The sequence below is a fragment of the Pinus tabuliformis genome, chromosome 4_2, assembly GCF_031772625.1.
Source record: "Pinus tabuliformis cultivar Carrire ecotype Pingquan chromosome 4_2, CPIR1, whole genome shotgun sequence".
Lineage (NCBI taxonomy): Eukaryota > Viridiplantae > Streptophyta > Pinopsida > Pinales > Pinaceae > Pinus > Pinus tabuliformis.
This window is the reverse complement of record NC_142304.1, coordinates 267,513,460-267,533,920: the sequence shown is the minus strand read 5'-3', so window position 1 is coordinate 267,533,920 and position 20,461 is coordinate 267,513,460. Positions and strand designations below refer to the sequence as shown.

At 40.8% G+C, this 20,461-nt stretch overlaps 1 protein-coding gene across 3 annotated transcripts in view; it reads right to left on the bottom strand.

Moving 5' to 3' along the window:
* The window catches only part of KAPP (kinase associated protein phosphatase), a 290,614-nt gene that overhangs the window by 184,083 nt on the left and 86,070 nt on the right, over positions 1-20,461 (bottom strand). The window contains exons 2-4 of one of the 3 annotated variants that reach the window (XM_089428509.1): positions 16,411-16,555; positions 15,990-16,183; positions 15,700-15,858 (exon numbers count right to left, since the gene is read on the bottom strand). In XM_089428509.1, coding sequence (XP_089284635.1) covers positions 15,700-15,858; positions 15,990-16,183; positions 16,411-16,555 — 498 coding nt within the window. The remainder of the gene's footprint in view (positions 1-15,699; positions 15,859-15,989; positions 16,184-16,410; positions 16,556-20,461) is intronic. The other 2 variants (XM_089428511.1, XM_089428510.1) reach the window with 2 other exon arrangements.

Sequence of the window (20,461 nt, the reverse complement as noted above, 5' to 3'; positions counted from 1 at the left end):
TCTACACGTTGTTTGTTACTCCAATCTGAAAAGTCAACAAGGAAGTATGAGATGGTCGGTCTAGTCATCCTAGGGAAAAGCCTAATGTGCTTGAGACCTATGGCAGAAAATTTCCCTGAAGAAGAGGGCTAAGCAAATCTGCTCCTGGTACCAGAAAAAAGTTGAAAGGGAGCCCCCAGATTCACTATAGACTCTAGAGGTAGTGATAGCATCCTCTGATCTCATAGTATAAGGGGCACTAAAAAATAAGGTGCATCTCCATCTCCGACTACTAAAGGTGGCACACCTGGCAGATCCTGTCAAATCATGGTATATGGTGATCTATCTCTATCCAGAGTTAATGGGAGTCGACCCGAAGCTATCCCAAAGGGAACCTAAGTGAGTGCATCCAATGCCTGTGTGTATAAGGGGGGGCAACGGGGGGCAAACAATGATGCCATCTTGCAATTCCAAAGAGTGCTCCAACTAGAAGAACATCTTCCAGCCCAGGCTCATCAAAGGTAAGGTTCCGGTGACCTGAATGTACAATCTATAGATACCTCTTTAATACCCTGATTCAATACCCATCTAGTCAGCAAGAGATGGCTCGATACATCAAGGGAAAATTCAAACGGGGGAAGGCACTCTAGGGAGAGAGTAATCGACTAGAGAAGTCGTGAGTCGTGACGCCTATAAGAACCAACTTCATGCCCAACTTGATGGGGGATCTAAAGCAAGAGCCTCCGAAGAGCAAAGTGCAAGGTAAGGATACCTCTCTCTCCTGGTGGTAGAGTCTCTGAAAGATCATACTCTATTAGGGAAAGAAACAAATTGAAAAATGACCTTGAAGGGGAAAGAGTGGACACCAAACTCTGCCTGGATGATGGGTTGCATAACTTCTGCTTACATTTGATGATGCACCTAAGAAGCAAAGTTTATACTCCCTCCAGCCTAGTCTAGTCTGTCTGCAACAAGCTCATACCCTAGATCTTGGAACCATAAAGAATTGTGGTCTAATAATTGCCTCCATGAGGTAAAGTTTGTCAAGATGTCCTAAAATTGCCCATGGAAGCATTGTCTCTTGATGAGGACCAAGGAACCATACCCTTTACTAAGTCGAGGTTGAAGGACCTACCGCAAACCAAAGAAAGATCTTGTGAGTTGTACTCCGAGATAAGTGTAAGTTGTGGTGATCACAATCTCTATCCCTCAATAGTAGAAATGTAAGTTTGTAAAAGAGAGCTCTTCAATGCATTCAAGATCAAAACCTTGGTCTTACCCACACTGGCCATCAGCTATATGAGGTTGCAAAACTAGCCAATGCATTGATCCTCTATACGCCCTAGGGAGTAGAGGCCAACAAGACCAAGTCATCAACATTTATGAGCAAGGAAATCAACAACTGATATAGAAGACAGCAATCCCCCTCTTGGATATTCTCGAGGAGGAAAGACTTCAAACTCTTCAATACAGATCCAAAAGGGGGTCAGTGAGATGGGGCACCATTGCTTTACCTCTATGGTACTCTAAATGAAGTTGGGAAGGCCATGTGCCATCTCGAGGTGTCCCAAGACAAACTCATATAGTCTCATGATAGCTACCAACACGATCTCAAAAATATCAATGCTGCAAAGTCTCTAGAATAATGCCTCCCTTGGAACTGTGTCAAACACTTTTTGAAAGTCTACAAAGCAACTATAAACTTTCAAAGAGCAATGACAAGCCTCCTCAATAATGGCTCAGAGTGCGAAGATGTGATCAATCATTTGGTAGTTGGGGCGACAACTTGCCTGTCCTCTAGCCCTGAGATAAGGCCTCTCCAACTCCTCAAAAAGTTGCAAGTGTAGGGCTTTGGCATAAATCTTGGAGAATGTATGACCCGTCATCAAAATCCAATAGTTGTTTGGATCGAAAAAGCTCCCTGATTTGTGGGTAAGATGAATAACGCATCTAGTACAAAAGGGGGAGAGGGGGGGGGCTAAACATACCACATGATTAAATAAATCAGTAATGTGGGAATCAAGGGAATGGACACCATGCTTAAGGAATTCAGCCTGGAACCCTTCCTCATCCACTGCTCTGTTGGAACACATAAATCTGATTGTTCTCCTAATGTTTTTCTCAAAGAAGAGGTGGCAAGGGGAGGGGGGAGGAGACATAGGTGGAAGGTTGTCCAAGAATATCATAAAGGGAGGTGACGAGGGGGGACATGGTCTAGGGGTCAAAATCAAGCGAAATGGTATGGGATCGAGGAAAAAGGGCGTGCCAAAAGGTTTTCAAGGAGTGGTGAAAGGCATTACAAATTTCTCGTCTCCTCCGGGAGAGAAATGCTCGTTTTTTATGGCAAAAGGAAGTTACAGTATGTTTTGCAGAGGTGAGGGGAGGGAGATGAGTCATGTGTGAGTGTGAGATGAAGTTGTTTGTGAAGGATTTGCACTCATCATCAAACCACTAGTTCATGGGACAAGAGCTAGGGGTAGGTTTATGCACGTGATGAAAATAATAGAGTGGGGGTAGGAGTCAAGTGTTGCTTCCACGAGGATCAAGAAAAGTACCTCATATTTGGCTATGGACCATGGTTTTGTCGAGTTCAAGTGGGAAATGAGGAGGAGAAACTCCTTAAGGTAGGTGGTGCAATATGCAATGCATTCCCGATCAAAAGGAAGGTGGTTCAAGGGGCTGGCAGGGTGGGTTAGGGTGTGGGGGAAGGGGCAAGAGAAATAGAGAGGGAGAAGGTGAGGAGGGCGTGGTCGATTAATGGGAGGCGAGAAACTAAGAAGTGTTGAATTTGTGGGAGAAGGTCATGGTTGGAAAGAACATAGTCAACCACAATGGCCCCACCAGTGTCGGGGAAGCTAGTAAAAGATCGTAGGCTTGGCTTGGAAAACAATGGAATCTGTTTAGGATCCGTAGGCCATGGGATTCACCCAATTGCAAGAGGTGTCTCCCGTAACTTGTGAGGGTTCCATTCTCGTCCTACGAACTACTATGAATACCCATAAACTCTGGCTCTAGCTCCTGGAGGCAGAGTATGTCATCAACTCTCCCATGAAGGGGTACCTATAAGTCTCTAGTGCGGGCATTAAAGTCATCAAGAAGAATGACTTCCCTAAGAGTGAGTAGTGGGAGATGTTTGCATAGAGATCAAGGAAATGGTCTCCCTCAAACTCCCTATGTCGTGCAAAGTGCGATGAGACTAGAGGGAAGTAGCAAACTGCAATGTAGTTGCCTTGAAGAAGGGGGTTGTTCCAAATTCCAATGGGACTGAACCCACAAAATATTGGCATGCTTATCTAATGAGACCCATGATTTGGAGGGACTCTACTATAAGACATGCCACCCCCAGACCCTTTGACAGTATCAGATCTAGTCTCTTATCAACACAACTATGCCCAATGGTGTCCATCGATCAGAGGTGGCACCCGCATGGGGATAGTGTGCATCTCTATGAGGAAAAGGAGGTCATGCAACACAACCACATCATGAAGCATACCCAATAAAGACCAAAACCCACCAATATAGTTCAAACAGACAATGGAGATGTTGGGCCAACTCTCCCTGACACACCCCCCAACTGAATGAGACCATCATTTGGCCTAAGGGAAGGAGTATCCCGGAGGAGCCAAATCACAAATGACAACCTTGAGATCACAAATAATTGCCCACTTTCCTTCTTTCCACACAATTGTGACTTGGATCTCTAGATAACTTGAGTTCCACCTATTGGGATTTAGTGAGGTCGAGATCAAGAAAGATCCTTTGTGTGGCAGGAGGGAAGTTAGTCTTCTCTTAGTCAAGAGGGCTATGAGTCAGTGTTCGAGTGTCTAAAAATGAGGAAGAGTGTTAGTTGGGCCCACCCATGTGTGCTCAAGGGTGATGCCATTCTGATGTGAAATGTCATGAAGGAAAGAGGTGCTTAGTTTTTGGGGGGCCAATGACGCCACAAGAGGGGTATCCCATGAACTCTCAAATTAAGCTCTTGGGCGCAACACAAGCATTCCTCATTCAAGCTTACTAGTACTACTCTTTCAACCATATTGAGCTGGGGAGATCATTCCCTTGTTCAAGCCACTTGAACTCAAGATTGAGAATTTGCTATGTGAAAATTCCCTTGAAATGCAGCAACTGGAATTAATTATCCTAACTAATTAACATTTTATTAATTTTTTTATTAATACTGAATTAATCATACTACAATTTCTTCACCAAACAAAAATACTACCGAAGCAAAAATCGGAACTGAGAAATACTAACACAAGCACAAAATTAACACAGTTGTTTTTGGACAAAAGTCCCTGGAAAAACCCAACGTGGGAAAACCGTTGCAGCAGCTGAGGGTTTATTTTATTATGCAGCAGTGAAACTCTAAGTACAATCTTTGGAAGCTAAGTTGGCTATCCAATCAGCAAGATCTGACAGAAAACATTTGGAGAGTAGGTTCTCTCCCTCCACAAGCAAACCCCGACCTTTGAAAATTGGTCATCCAACCTCTACGCAAGCCCTCGCGGCTTCTGATCGATCCGCACGATTGTGCTGGGAAAACCCGCGCAATCCTCACAATTGTACTGGGAAAACCCGTGCAACCATAACTGCGACCCGTCAAGAAATTTCGCACGACCCTTGCGGCTAATCTGGATTAGCTGCGTCGTGGAATACTTCAGTCACTCACTTCTACCACTTCCAAATCTGGAAATCCTCCTTCGAATCACTGTCTTTGCCCCTCTGACACTTTGCTACTCGATCTCTGACTTGATCACTCCTGTTGAATCACTTACACTAGAGAATCAATCTGTCTAGATCATTGAGTATCTGCAACTGGTCTCACACTCTCAAGTGCTTCTCACCTTCAAGTGTTCTCCAAAGTGTATTCTCCATCTACCCATCGACTTCTTCATATAATCTCCAATTAAGAATTTAACGGCCATGATTAAAACTTAATCAATGGTTGAGATTATCTTCCAAGTCGATCCGTGTGAGTTTCTAGATAATTCACACCCTTCTCAATTAATTTTTATTAATTAACCCCTTTTCCTAAGTTAGACTTAGGAAAAATTAAATGATGGCTAATTAATTTAATTGAGCCATTTCTAGGTTGAATTTCCATAAACGATTTATGGGTTTTTGAGATATCATATGTTTCAGCCTCTACACAAAGTCTTCAGACTAGAACACCATCTGATGCTACAAAAACTAACACTCCCTCTTAGCGAGGAAAGTGTTCTAGTGTTGAACTGCTCCAAAGCCCTATCTTTGCATCACCCTTTATACATGTTTTTGATGTCTGGCCACTATGAATGCCTGCCACTAACACCAACCACTACGCAACTCTGATGTTGCATATGTGTTGCTGCTGACACAACTATAAAGCTGCCAACTTTGTATCTACACTGCAACTCCCTCTCATCTGTTGTTGTTGTTGCTACAACTACTCCAACCAAGAAGCATCTGAAATACTGAATCAACTGTGTCTTTGTGCTACATCTGACTACTACTAGCCTCTGCATTGTCCACTAAAGAATCTATGTTGCTGCTAACTCTACCTTGTTTTCAACACTGCATTTGCGCTCCTCGGCACTTGATTGCAACTAGTCTGCAACTGTCACTGGGGAATCTGACTGCATCAACTAACACTGCTCCATCCTACTACTGAATACTAAGGGCCCCCGTGGCAATTTAATGATCCATGAGGAAGACAACTCAATGGACCCTGCCCAAACCTTTGCACTCTGAACTCTGATTTACTCATACTGCTAATGTTATTGCTCTGCCGCTATCTCTATATTGTTGCTGCAACTACTACAATAATGAGTCTGATCTCCCTAGATCCTAAAGCACAAGCTTCCATAGGGATGCTCCCTCTGAAACTAGACTTCCTTTGAGTCTTGATCTCCTTATGGGAAATCTCTTTGCTCCCTCCTGGCAACTCGCACTATCTTCCTACACTGAAAACTAGATTGTGTAGCTCTGTGTTGGGAATCTCCTACCTGGAACTACACCTGCATACTGCAATTAGGCAATTCAAATTGCCTGTGTCACTACAACTAGTTTTGCAACTCTCTCCCGAATACTGACTACAATTGTCTCTCAGGTACTGACTGCAACTGTCATCTGAATGACTGACTGCACTTGCTGACATTGTGATCCTCTTGCTACTGATTCTATTTGGCTCCCATAGCAGGGATACCGGTCCATGTGAGAAATTTGCAGCAACTAGATCTAATATGTTGCTCTTCCATGGATCCTGCCCATCCGGCACTTTGGAATTTCATACTCCTCCTAGATCTGGTGCCCAACTGTCTCCTTTCAAGCCTAGTCCCTGGATGGGACCCTTCTTCACTTTACAACTCACACTAGATAACTCGTAATTCCTTCGGCACTTATCCTCGGTAACTAGAAGTTGATTTGCTGCCCAGATCTACAATTCTAGCTAACTCGTACGAACTTTCTGCAAAAACTTGCGAAACTCAAAAACTGGATAAATAAACCGGAATCTCCTCCCTCTCCTGCTTGGTTGCCTCCTGTAGGAATTTACAGGATAAGTTCCTCAGACAGAACACCAAAGGACACTGCTCACAAACAGATCACAGATCAATACACCAATATTCTTGACGTGGTTAAAACGCTCAAAGAGGGAAACAGTCCACGCCCTAAGCCAACGCGGCCACTTCAGGCAATTTATTAATAAAAGAATGAAAATTTACATAAGCTTCTCTCATAAATGGTTACCCTACAAATGACCCTCCATGCTCTTTTAATAGAGATCATGGACCAATCGGGTGTTAAGCCACGGATCAAGTGTCGGTAATACAGAGGAGAGAATGAATCATTGAATCACTACATATCGTAACCGTCGGATTGTAAGTTACAAAAGTACATAGTAAAGAAACACACTTTACCTAACTCTACACTAGACCAAGTTATACTTAACTATTTCCTATGTCTCGGAATATCCTAACATCCCCCCTTAAGAACAACTTGGGGTAGGATTGAAGAATGTACAAATATGACACAATAGGAGAAGGAAGGAAGCATTAGAGCCTATCCCCCCTTAGTGACAACTTCCTGAACTCCAACCATAAATCGAAGTTTAGTAAACTTCGCCTCTGTGAGAGTCTTTGTAAAGATGTCTGCAACTTGATCATCTGTTGAACAATATTGCACTTCAAGAACATGGTCATGAATGAGCTTTCTGATGAAATGCATGTGCAGTTCAATGTGTTTGTTGCGCTGATGTTGGACTAGATCTTTGCATAGTTGAATGGCACTTTGATTATCACACCAAAGTGTAGTCGGACGCTGCTGCTGAAAGCCAAACTCTGACAGGATCTGACGAAGCCACAAGGCTTCCTTACTAGCATCTACGGCACCACGATACTCTGCTCTACTGAAGAAAGAGAAATGGCACTTTGTTTCTTGTAGGCCCATGTAATAGGTCCTGAACCAAGAGTGAACACATAACCTGTAGTAGAATTCCGATCATCAAGGTCACCAGCCCAATCGGAATCAGTGAAACCAACCAATAGAGGAAATGCTTTTGCACTGTAATGAATCCCAAACTGAACTGTACCTCAAACATAACGAAGTATTCTTTTAGCTGCTTTCCAATGACTTTCATGTGGGTTTTGCATAAACCGAGCAATAAGGCCAACAGCAAAAGAAAGGTCAGGACGAGTATGGGTCAGATAAAAAAGTTTTCCTACAAGTTGACATTATAAGTTAGCATCAACTTCAGGGGAAGTACAAGTGATTGAAAGTTTGGCTCCAGACTGAAAGGGAGAAGGGGCTGGCTTACAGTCTTCCATGTGAAAATGGTGTAGAAGATCACAGGCATACTTGGACTGGGAAAGGGAAATACCTTCCTTGGATTGCAAGACTTGAAAACCAAGAAAATAATGCAAGTGTCCTAAGTCTGTCATTTCAAACTTCTTTTTAAGCCTGGACTTCACATGGTTTATAAGGTTGGGATCACTACAAGTAAGGATAAAATCATCAACATAAAGAACGAGAATGATGAGAGAATTGCCCACGTTCTTGGTGTAGACAGTATTGTCACAATGACACCTAGAAAAGCCAGTTTCTAAACGAAAGCTATCCATTTTGGCACACCAAGCCCAAGGGGCTTGCTTGAAACCATAAAGGGATTTCTTAAGCCGACTTACAAGACTGGAGTTTGTTTGTATAAAGCCAGTAGGTTGTTCCATATAGATTTCTTCATGCAAGTCCCCATGCAAGAAGGCAGAGTTAACATCCATATGATGGACTTCCCATTTGAAAGAGGCAGCAAGGGAAAGAACAAGACGGATAGAGTTCATTTTGGCAACAGGGGAGAAGGTTTCAGTATAGTCAATGCCTTCAACTTGTGAAAAACCCTTAGCAACAAGACGAGCTTTATGTTTATCAACTTTTCCATCTGGTCCATACTTGGTTCTGTAAACCCATTTGCATCTAACAAGTTTTCGTCCCTTTGGAAGAGGAACAAGATCCCATGTATCATTTGCCAATAATGAACAATATTCTTCATTCATAGTTGTGTCCCAATCTGGATGGCCTGAAGCTTCTGCAAAGGTGTCAGGATCACAATTCGCTGAAGCTTGAGCCAGTAAAGAAGAGGCTCTATCGAACTAAGAACGAGCCAGTAAAGAAGAGGCTCTATCGAACTAAGAACGTGTACGTCGTTGGTCTGTAGGATCACCGACAAGGGCACCTGCTGCATCCCAAGTAGCACGGACCCATTTTGGAAGTTGATGAGCTGAAGGAGGATCCTAAGAAGGTTAGGGAGGATTGTCATCATCTGAAGAAGAAATATTTTCAGAAGTAGAAGGGATAGAGAGAGGTGGCACATCCGCCAAACTAGGCTCGTAGGCCGATATATTTTCAGCAAACTTTACATCTCTTCTAATGATAACATTTTTGGACTTAAGTGGAATAAGTCTATATCCTTTGACATCTTCAGAATCTCCAACAAAAATACATTTTTCACTCTTAGGTTCTAAAGCTTTATGTTTCTCATCTGAAATATGGGTCCATGCTTCACTTCCAAAAACACGAAAGTGACTTACATCTGGTTTAATTGAACTCCATGCTTCTTCTGGAGTGATATTCTTTAAAACCTTAGTAGGAGTGCGATTTACTATGTAATTTGCACACTTAATTGCTTCTGCCCAAAAATTAAGACTAAGTCCTTTAGATTGAAGCATACAATTAGCCATTTCCTTTAAGGTGTGATTCTTCCTTTCAGCTACACCATTTTGTTGTGGAGTACATGGAACAGTATGTTGCATTTGAATTCCATTCTCAGTGCAAAAGTTGATGAATTTTTTGTTAACATATTCTCCGCTATTATCAGATCTTAGCTTAAGAATTTGATGTCCAGATTGTTTTTCTACAAAGGCCTTAAAGGCTAAGAACATGTTAAATACTTCACTCTTGAGTTTTAAGAAGCATACCCAAGTGCGTCTGGAGAAATCATCAATGAAAGTTAAGAAATACTTGTAGCCAGAGAATGAAACAACTGGAAGTGGACCACATAAATCACTATGCACAAGCTATAAAGGGGCTAAGGCGTGCCAAGAGACACGTTTTTCAAAACTACCTCGATGATGTTTTCCGAGTACACATCCAGAACAAACACCATCTCTGCAAGATACCATTGGAAGACCTGTCACCATATTTTCTTTGCATAGATTCTGAAGGGAGCAATAGTTTAAGTGACCAAATCGCTAATGCCAAAGTTTGCTCACTTCATCATTATGAGCAACAAATACCGAGGGAAGATTTGATGACCCAAAGTTGTTAAACTTATACAACCTTGTAGAATTATCAACAATGTCAGTAGCTAAAATCTATCTAGGATCTCTTAGATCCTTAATTACAACATCGTGAGGTGAAAATTCAACGATTTTACCTTCACCTGAATGAGTTATCTGATATATAGATAGAAGGTTGCAGGATAAGGTTGGAACACATAATACATCATTAAATTGACCATTGTCTAGATGAACAGTTCCAGTCCCTACAACACTAAGAGATCTATCATCACCACCATATATATTTTTGGTGTTACAATCATTTAAAGAATAAAACATGGCTTTGTTTTTGGCCATGTGATAAGAAGCTGTGGAATCAATGAGCCACTCATGAGAATGAGAAGAAGAAGATACATTTAGTGCATAACCAGACCGAGATGCTTGACAACCACATGCAGAAAGTGTTATTCCTAAAGATGAAGTTGAAGTTGAAGAGTGCTCCAAATGGATGTTATGCTTCTTCATTGCGGCTTCTAAGGCTTCCATCTTCCTAAAGCATTTGGATTCTAAGTGGCCATCTCGATTACAAAAGTAACAATGTCTATCAGTCTTCTTCCCTTTGTTTTTATTTGCCTTATCATTTTGTTGAAATGATTTTTCGTTTTGAGACTAAAATTGCTTAGGACCCTTGTTTGGTTTAGGACCATTCTTTTTAGGATACTGCTTCTTAGGATTTGTTTGTTGCTGGGCGGCTAAGGCTTTCTTAGAAGAGTTTCCAAAATTAAGAAGACCAAGATATAAGATCTTTTCTTGTTCTCTTATTAAAAAATCACAAAAGGCATCAAAAGAAGGGGACTTGTAGTCTTGTCCTTGAGAAATAAAGGCTTCTCTAGTAGAATGGAAGGTGGAAACAAACAATGACTAGGCTGGTCCCAACTTAGTAAGAATGGAATAGATAAGGCTACCATCTTCTTTCTTAACCTTAACACCTTCCAAGAGAAGTCTAAGGGTCTTGAACTTGGACAAAAAATCTTCAATGGAAGAGAAATTATTGGGGTCCAAAGTAAGCAACTCATTTTCAAGTTGATGGGCTCTAATTTCATTTTTAATTCCAAAAACTTTAGTGAGTTGTTTCATTGCTTCATTAGGAGTATCAAGTTCTGCGATATGGAATCTAAGGTCTCAAGAAATAGACATCCCTATCAACCCACGTGCTTGATCTTGCCTATTTTCTCATTTGGTTGCCTTATCTTCATCTTGAGGTTTGGTTTCTTGGCCTGAGGCTATTCTGTAAAGACCTTTACTTCTAAGTAAATCCACAATGTAGGACCACCATTGGAAGTAGTTGGTGCTGTCAAGAATAACTTGGCATGGACTTTCCATTTTAACAGAAACTGAAGCTGTAAATGTTGAAACTAAGTGTTCCAATGGAAAGATATCGAAAAATTAGGCTGATTCAAAAAAAACCGCTTCCAAATGAAGAAGTTATGGCTTTTTGAAGAAAAGTTGTTGAAGATACTGACGAAGTGCGTGAATGTGCGGAAATGAATGATAATGTTATATTTAAAAAAAATCCACCCCCTTTCCAAACTTAATCTAATTAGCTCACTTTAAAAGAAAATTATGTGACTCACTTTTATAAATAAGTGAAAGTCACTTTTACAATGGTACTTTATGAACTACCCACTAAATTGTAACTTAAATAAAAGATAAAGAGACTTTAGAATTATAAGTGACTCACTTTTTATAATGGGTGAGAACACTTTTACATAAAGTAACTTTAAAACATAAGTTACATGTGCTTTTTGAAAAAGTAACTCAACAAAAAGAAAGACTTGAACTTGAGACCTCTATTCTCATAAAGTAACTTTGGACCAAGTGAGCTAGTTTAAAAAGTTAGTAATTTTTGGAAAAGAGAAAGGGTTTTTTTTTTTAGTCACTGAAGCTTTGGGGTGCGTGCTTACTTGAAAAAGCTCTTTTTTGCCTACAAAACAAAAACCACAAAACCCAACACAGACATACAAAAAAAAACAAACCTTATGGTTTGAAGTTAGCTTTACCCAGAAACTAGAAATTTTCCTCAATGTTTCTGATTTTCCAAGATCACACTAAGGCGCAGCGGAAAAGAGCATACGCAGGAGAAAAATCCTTCCTTTCTGTTTCTGATTTGCCATGATCGCACAAAGTCACGGGCCAAAGAGCATACGCAAAAATGAAAGGTATAGATCCGGTAATAAAAACCAAAGAGAAATAAACCGAAATAAATAGAGAGAAAATAACTAAAAACTGCAAATAAACATTGTATACCTCCGGATCTTAAAAATGACGTAGCTAGGGCTACCGGAAACCTTTTCGCGTGAAACAAAAAAGGTTACTCACTGGAACAGATGCTCCTAACACAATAGAGCAGTCCTCTCGGCTCGAAAGCAGTCAGAAACGGTAGATCTAGGAAATGACAGTCAGATGCAATTCTACCAGCTTCATATTTGGATCACCAACGGATGCGGCCCTCAAATAGCTCTGATACCATGTAGGAATTTACAGGGTAAGTTCCTCAGATAGAAGACCAAAGGACACCGCTCACAAACAGATCACAGATCAATACACCAATATTCTTGACGTGGTTAAAACCCTCAAAGAGGGAAACAGTCCACGGCCTGAGCCAATGCGGCCACTTCAGGCAATTTATTAATAAAATAATGAAAATTTACATAAGCTTCTCTCATGAACGGTTACCCTACAAATGACCCTCCATGCTCTTTAAATAGAGATCATGGACCAATCGGGTGTTAAGCCACAGATCAAGTGTCAGTAATACCAAGGAGAGAATGAACCGTCGGATCACTACATATAGTGACCGTCGGATTGTAAGTTACAAAAGTACATAGTAAAGAAACATACTTTACCTAACTCTACACTAGACCAAGTTATACTTAACTATTTCCTATGTGTCGGAATATCCTAACGCCTGCTCTACTACTCGCACTCCCTCCTAGAGTGAGAAATATCCCTACTGCAACTAGAAATTTTGGATTTTTGAAATGAGAGACCCTCCTAAGAGAAACTCCCTCTGTGTGTGCACTTTCTCTTCCACTCGACACTGAATCTGCTCTAGCGAACTGCTGCAAAACCTTTGTGCCCAGACAAGAATCTACTCTGTGAAAATCATAGTTGTTGTTTCTCTACCTATGTTGCACTACCTGGTTTTTCCATACTCGCATGGTTGTTCAATCTAAACTGGCACAATCCGCATGTCTGTACAAGGAAATCTCGCAAGGTTCCTTGCATCTGGTCTGAGTTAACCCGCGCAGCCCTACGAAAAATCCGTACTACAACTCCCTCTAAGCCACGAATTTTTCCCTTCGCTTTTGAGCTTCCTGTCCATCAAATATGCTCTAATACCATGTGAAAATTCCCTTGAAATGCAACAACTGGAATTAATTCTCTTAATTGACTACAATTTATTAATTTTCTGATTAATATCGAATTAATCACACTGCAATTTCTTCACCAAACAAAATATTGCGGAAGCAAAATTGGAACTAAGAAATACTAACACACACACAAAATTAACACGGTTGTTTTTGAACAAAAGTCCCTAGAAAAACCCAATGTGGGAAAACAAGTGTAGCAGCTGAGGGTTTATTTTATTATGCAACAGTGAAACTCTGAGTACAATCTTTGGAAGCCTAGATGGCTATCCAATCAGCAATATCTAACAAAAAATATTTGGAGAGAAGGTTATCTCCCTGCACAAGCAAACCACGGCCTCTAAAAACTGACCCTCCAACCTCTACGCAGACCCTCGCGGCTTCTGATCAATCCGCACGGTTGTGCTGGGAAAACCCGCGCAATCCTCGCGACTATATTGGGAAAACCCGTGCAACCGTAACTGCGACCTATCAGGAAATTTCGCGCGACCCTTGTGGTTGATCTGGATTAGCTGCACCATGGAATACTTCAGTCACTCGCTTCTGCCTCTTCTGGATCTAGAAATCTTCCTCCGAATCATTGTCTCTGGCCCTCTGATACTTTGTTACTCGATCTTTGACTTGATCACTCCTGTTGAATCACCAGCACTGGAGAATCAATCTATCTAGATCATTGAGTATTTGTAATTGGTCTCACACTCTCAAATGCTTCTCACCTTCAAGTGTTCTCCAAAGCATGTATTCCCCATCTACCCATCGACTTCTTCTTATAATATCCAGTTGAGACTTGAACGACCATGATTAAAACTTAATCAATGGTTGAGATTATTTTCTAAGTCGATCTGTGTGAGTTTCTAGATAATTCACACCCTTCTCAATTAATTTCTACTAATTAACCCCTTTTCCTAAGTTAGACTTGGGAAAAATTAAATGATGGCTAATTAATTAAATTGAGCCATTTCTAGGTTGAATTTCTAGAAACAAATGATGGGTTTTGGAGATCTCATGTGTTTGTGCCTCTCCACAAAGTCTCAAGACTAGAACACCATCCGGTGCTACATGTTAGTGTGTTCCCATCTCCTATTTAAAAAATGGTTTGTTATCATTTCATCTCTTCCAAGTTTTTAATGTTTGAATTTCTTTCTAGAGAATCGGGGAATCCTCAATTGGTTTCTGCAAGTGTATGTTTTCTTGTGTTTCCATTTCAAAAACCAACAACTTGAGGTCTATTATTTCAACATGAAGTTGTTTGTTTTCATTTTTAGGAAATTCCACTCTTCGCAACAAATTCTAAACTTGGGAAATCCAATTGGTTTCTCTCAGTGTAGCTTTTCTTGTATTTTCATTTCAGACACCAACAACTTGAGGTCTATTACTTTGGCATGAAGATGTTTGTTTTCATTTTTTAAGAAATTCCACCCTCTGCAACAAATTCTAAACTTGGAAAGTCCAATATCAAAAGTCCCACTCCATGGCAATAGCAATGGAGCTATAAATTGATAGTGGGGGTTCCTCCATTTCCTGCCCAATCCAGCTCGAAACCAAAGATATATGCCGAGAATGAGTTCTGCTACCAAGTTTTTCTAAGATAGTCGAACTCACAGCAGCTAAAGGGAAGAGTTTGGCAAGCTTCCATAACACGCTCAAAGATGGCTACACCCAGAACACAATTGACGGTCTCCATTATTCGCTCGACGACAGCTAGACCCAGAACTCGCTCAACAATGACTACACTCTAGAATTTGCTCGACAGCAACTACACTTTATAACTCACTCCACAAAAACTACACCCATAACTCCCCTACTCAACGACAGCTACACCATGGGCTTGTGCCTATGCAACACTCCTTTTTCATGATATAGTTGTGCAGGCTCATGGTTGCTCGAGATCCATTTTATGGACTGTGGTGGACTGATAGCATATTGGCGTGGAAGAAACCCTAAACAAAACAAACACCTAGCTAGAATGGTCGCAGTGAAACCTTGCATGAAAATGGGACCAGCTGCAGTCTGTTGCAGAAAATCACAGACTGTCATGAGCAAGTGTCACGAATTGTCATCATCAAGGGCTCATCAGGGGGGTCAGAAACGAGGGGTCACAGACACTCAAGGTCTGTCACGAACAAGTGTCACAAAAAGTGGCTCAATGGCGAGTTGCCGACAAGAGCTCAAGTGATAGGAGTAGGGGTCACAGGCGGGAGCACAGGAGCTCAAGAAGATAGGAGCAGGAGCGTGATAGGAGTAGGGGTCACAGGCGGGAGCACAGGAGCTCAAGCAAGGGTCACCTTCATATGACCGCCTACCATGTCAAACATTATCAAGATTAATATAAGAGTTCATTGACCAGACAACAATAATCTGAATAATTCATTTCACTTCAGCTGACCTATATTATAAACCTTGCCTAACTGGACTTCTTTCCCAACCTAAACCCTTACCAGCTCAACCACTGATATCCTGCTAAAATCTGAAATCCTAAACAGAACAGCCCTGGTGACTTTTTTCTAAAGTAAACTCTGGCAAGAGAAATACTGGATACTCACAACAATTTTTGAAGTTGAGCCAAGAGTTATGACATCTCCATTAGATAGCTGTACCGGACTACTCTTGCGTCTCAAACTTGAATCTGAAGCAGAGACTGGTTGAGAATTCAAACGTGTCCCATTCAGGCTTCCCATATCAACTAGTTCCCATTTTGAATTCTGCCAATGCATAAAATGTATTTTCAAAGGATTTTCATACAGAAAATGTCATGCTTATTTAGTAAGCTTTCCTAAAGCACTTAGCATGGAGAAATAAGTTCAATTGTTTCTTCAACGACAGTAAAGCTTACCTTTGAGTTCCAATTTACTACTGCATGTTTGCCAGAAACCTCAGGATCGTTCACAGCTAAATCATTTTCAGGTACTCTCCCAATTCTCAAAGAAAAACCAGAAACAGTTGTTGATTGTTGTGAAACACGAGCTCCTGAAGAAGGTCCAGATATAACTTCCAAAAGCAAAGTGCTGCCTGCACTTCCAAAAAGAACTTAACTAGAATTAATGTTCAAAACTTAACTAAAATTCAATCAGAAATCATAATATATGAAGTCTTTTGCATCTATGTGCTATTTACTAGATTATGTGTTAAAGCACTTCAAGAAAAAAATTAGATGATGAAATACATGAAAACAAGCAATGATGCAAAATAAGAGCACATGCATTGCATTGAAATCTCCTTGGATTTACAAAGCATGTGGTTCTCTGGATAATTACATATAATAGAGGAATCCAACTGATCTTCTCTTAGAACACCAGTGTCTCGATCAGTATGCTCCCTAGCCAATAGTGGACATCTTATTGTTTGGCCAACAGACAACTCCTCTGGGATAATGCATTCGGTGACATCATCATCAACCTGCTAAGGGACACAATTCCAAACTATGTAATTCATGCTGAGCAAGAAGAAAAAGGCATTGATAAGACTTTATACACTGGATAAGATGATGCAATGCATATATAACTGACGGATGACATAATATAACTACAAGTTGATACCAGCACCATGCCATTTATAAAATTTTATTCAAGGTAATTTGTGTTGCCAGTTGAAACAAATTACACACATGTTGCATGCTCTTGAATAACTAAGTCACATTTAAAGCAACAATGCAATTGGAAAACTCTGCATGGACTGATTCTAAACTATAATTGTTTTTCCTGAAGATGTGCCCACTGCCTATATTGCATGATCATTGATTCCTTCCTTGAAATTTTTGTGCTCGGTACAACTAGAATCCAAATGAGAAGGTATGTTAAGCTCATCACTCTTCACCGTTTTTAATAACACTCTTACCTCAAGCTACATAACCACATCCAAAGTCAGTGTTCACTCCTCAATTTGAATAAATTCTAACCGTGGTAGGTGAAGATTATTGATGTTGATCACAACCAACAGCTGTAAGAATTAACGACAAAAGATAATGCAACCTTCCATATGTACTCTTGAACATGGTTTGGATTATTTCTTTCCGGACAACTGCAGGTACAAGGTTTTCCAACTACAACTTGGCTATTCCTATCAATACCATTACCCACGATTTTGGTTTAAGATGCTGGGTAGATAATGCAGACAAGATAAAGACACTATAGCGGATCTAATATTGTACTTAAGACAGAGTGCCATAGGTTTTAACTTTTCTCCCACCACTAAGATGAAATTAAACAACCACAACAATTTATTCGAGCAGTATAGTAATCTCACATGTATTTGGGGTTTTTCTAGAAACCCCACTACATTTTCACACATCTCTGAGTTTCAGTTGCAGAGAAAAAAAGATGCTGGCAAATTATCAAGACTAATAAATATTGAATGGACCACAACACGAATAAGCATCCATACAATTACCCTGTCAACCTTGGTCGCATGACTTGTGACAAACCCTGTTCGGTAAAGCAAGCAGAAAAGTATCCCAACAAGAAAACACGATGCTTACCAGCCAGTATAATGATCCCCTAAGAACTACACGACCAGATGCAAGAAGGATTGATGCATCATGGCACCCACATCCAACCAAAATGTTCATTTTTGTAACTATGGTCAGTCTTCATAATGTATAATTGAGTCATTATGTATTTGTAAAGCATATTTAAATGCTAAGGAGTCAAAAGAAAATTATTTTGAGTCAAAGTCCCATTGTGACTTTCAAAGAGACGAAATTTGAATTTTTGAAATTTAAGTTTTGGCTCCAAAAAGTAAGGTCCACCTCCTCCTAGCCAAGTCGGCACTCTTAAATGTTATAGACGGCTCCATAAGATCAAGTCAGCTTCCTAATTGCACAGGTCAGCTCCAGCAAGGGACACGTCCATTCGGACTAAGAAATAACTATATATATGGCCTATTTGCCCCTCCAAAAGCCACACTCACAGCTCACATCATCTGAGGCAACTTCAGCCTATTCTAAGGCTTTATTGGCTCACATTTGTGGTGTATATGGCTTGCATCTGTGGAAGGATAAGGCTCGCATTTTTTCTGAGTTATGGCTTGCATTTGTGTCTAGATACAGCTCGCTTCTGTGGCAGCATATGGCTCACATCTATGGCATCTATAACTTTTGTGGCAGCCTATAATTCGTATCTGTGGAAGGCCAATATTCTAGAAGTGTAGTATCAAAAATGTAGTGCGGGATCAAGAGCGAAGTGCAATATCAGGTGCCTCGACTAGGAAGATGAACAGTAGACCAGGTTTGACCTAATTAGATTAAGATGTGTCTCTGTTTTACTAAAGAATTCTATATTGAAAAAGGTTGCTGGGTTTTTCCCTTCACAGGTTTTCCCAGGGTAAATCTCTTGTGTTCTTTTGCATCTGTCTCTTTATGATCTCACTGTACTAATGCGTTATATGGTTGATGTATTTCTGTATAATTATTGAATGATGGAATACTAATAAGAATGTAAAAAGATCAAAGATAATTATCAGGTTGAAAGACACTATAAAATCAACATGGTATCAGAGCGAAATGTGAGAAATGCAACCCTAGAAAGAAGAACGAATCTTTGTAGTTCAAGATCAAACCTCTGTGGCTTTACTGTGTGAAATGGCAGGCCGAATTTTTGTTACTGATCCAAATAGCATGATCTGTGATCCACTGTTGTTGCAATTTAAGACTTTTGTGTGAGATTCCAGGAAGGTTGAAATTCTTAGGCTGATCCAATCTCAAATTCAAGATCGAAGCTTCTTCAAGAGTCTTTCATTCTTAGAATCTTACCTCACTTAAGGGACCAAAAAATCAAAAGGAAGACAGGTTGATCCACACTTCTCAGCAAGAAGGGACTCTGGGCCGAATCTATGAAGATCAAAGAAGCTACATAATGATTCTTGTGATAGACCGAAATATAATGGCATCTCTGAAGTCAAAATTAGATCTGTAATCAAGTTATAACCTATGGTCTTACCAAGTTGTGGTTTAGTCCATTTGTCATGTCCCTTCCTAAATTATTTTGGAACAAGATTAATTTTTGTATTATGGGGCCAATTTTGGAGTTAGTGGACCCCATTAGATTTTATTAGGAGATTAGACTTAGGAGAAGATGTTTGTATTGTAGTTAAGTTACACATGGGGGCCACCCTCACTAGGGAATTACACACTCCCTAGTTCAATTTGCATGGAGGGGGTTAACTTTTGCATGATGGTGGTTAAGTAAGGGCCCACAATGGAGGACAAAATGGAGGGAAAAGTGCTCCACGAAATCTATACAAGGAAAGCAGCGCTCCTCTTCTCATTCATCATTGGAGTATATCGATTTCTCTTTGGTTGCTCGAGCCGCTTAGCTGAGTCACTCGTTGTTTAGCACGAGTTCTTCAGGCGAAGAGCTCATCCTTTCTTCGAGGAACTTTGAGTGCCACCCTAGGAAGGTTTTCTTCATTTCTTCAGGAGGAGGATCACATTGTGATTTCCAGCAGTATCATTCACTTCCAAGTGGTGCGTATTACTGGAGGACGCAGTGGAGAGGAGGCCGAGTTTGTTGGTGATGCTTAGCAGTGGAGTTTGGATGTGAGATTTTCCGAAGAGAAGGCTAGGGAGGATTGTCAGCATTTGGGAGAGTTTGGGAGTTGATTGAGCTTCTTGCTTGGTAGTGTGACTTTCGCACTACCTGGGTCAGCGCAGAGGCAATATTTGGGAGCTCACTTGGTGGGTAGAGTATCAGTCCTTGAGGCTAAACTTTGTCGTGGAGGTTAGAGGAGATATTTGGAGTGGTGTTTGCTTCCCTTTCAGAGCTTGGAGGAGGACTTTGTGGCCATTCCTTGCAGGTCGTATTTCTGGAGCTGTTTGGAGGGCGTGGGCCATAGAGGAGGTCGAATTTGGGAGGTTGGATTCAGGCCAAACCCTTTCTAGGTTTTTGTGGGTTTTGGCCAAGGAGCTTGTGGCTGAAGTTTCATCATTTTCTGAGCACCAGAGGCAGGGTTTCTTGCAGTTCCTTTCCAGCCAGCAGTTGCCATTACTGGGAAACAACGTAGAGCATTAGAGGAGCAGTTACTTTCGACCATTGAGGTTACTGTATGACCCCTGGGTTTTGTCAAGCTTTCCCTTGAGGCAAGCCGAGGTACATTTTCCATACTATTGTATTTGCTCCATTCCATTAATAAAATGGCTCAGCTGGTTCTCATTTCTGATGTGTTTTGAGCGATGTTACACGAAGCGGGGACGAAGCGGGAATGTTTTTTGGAAGCGGGGACGCGGAAGCGTCAATTTCCAAAAATCTAGGAAGTGAAGCGTCTGCTATATATATATATATATATATATGCATTTATACTCAAAACAAACAT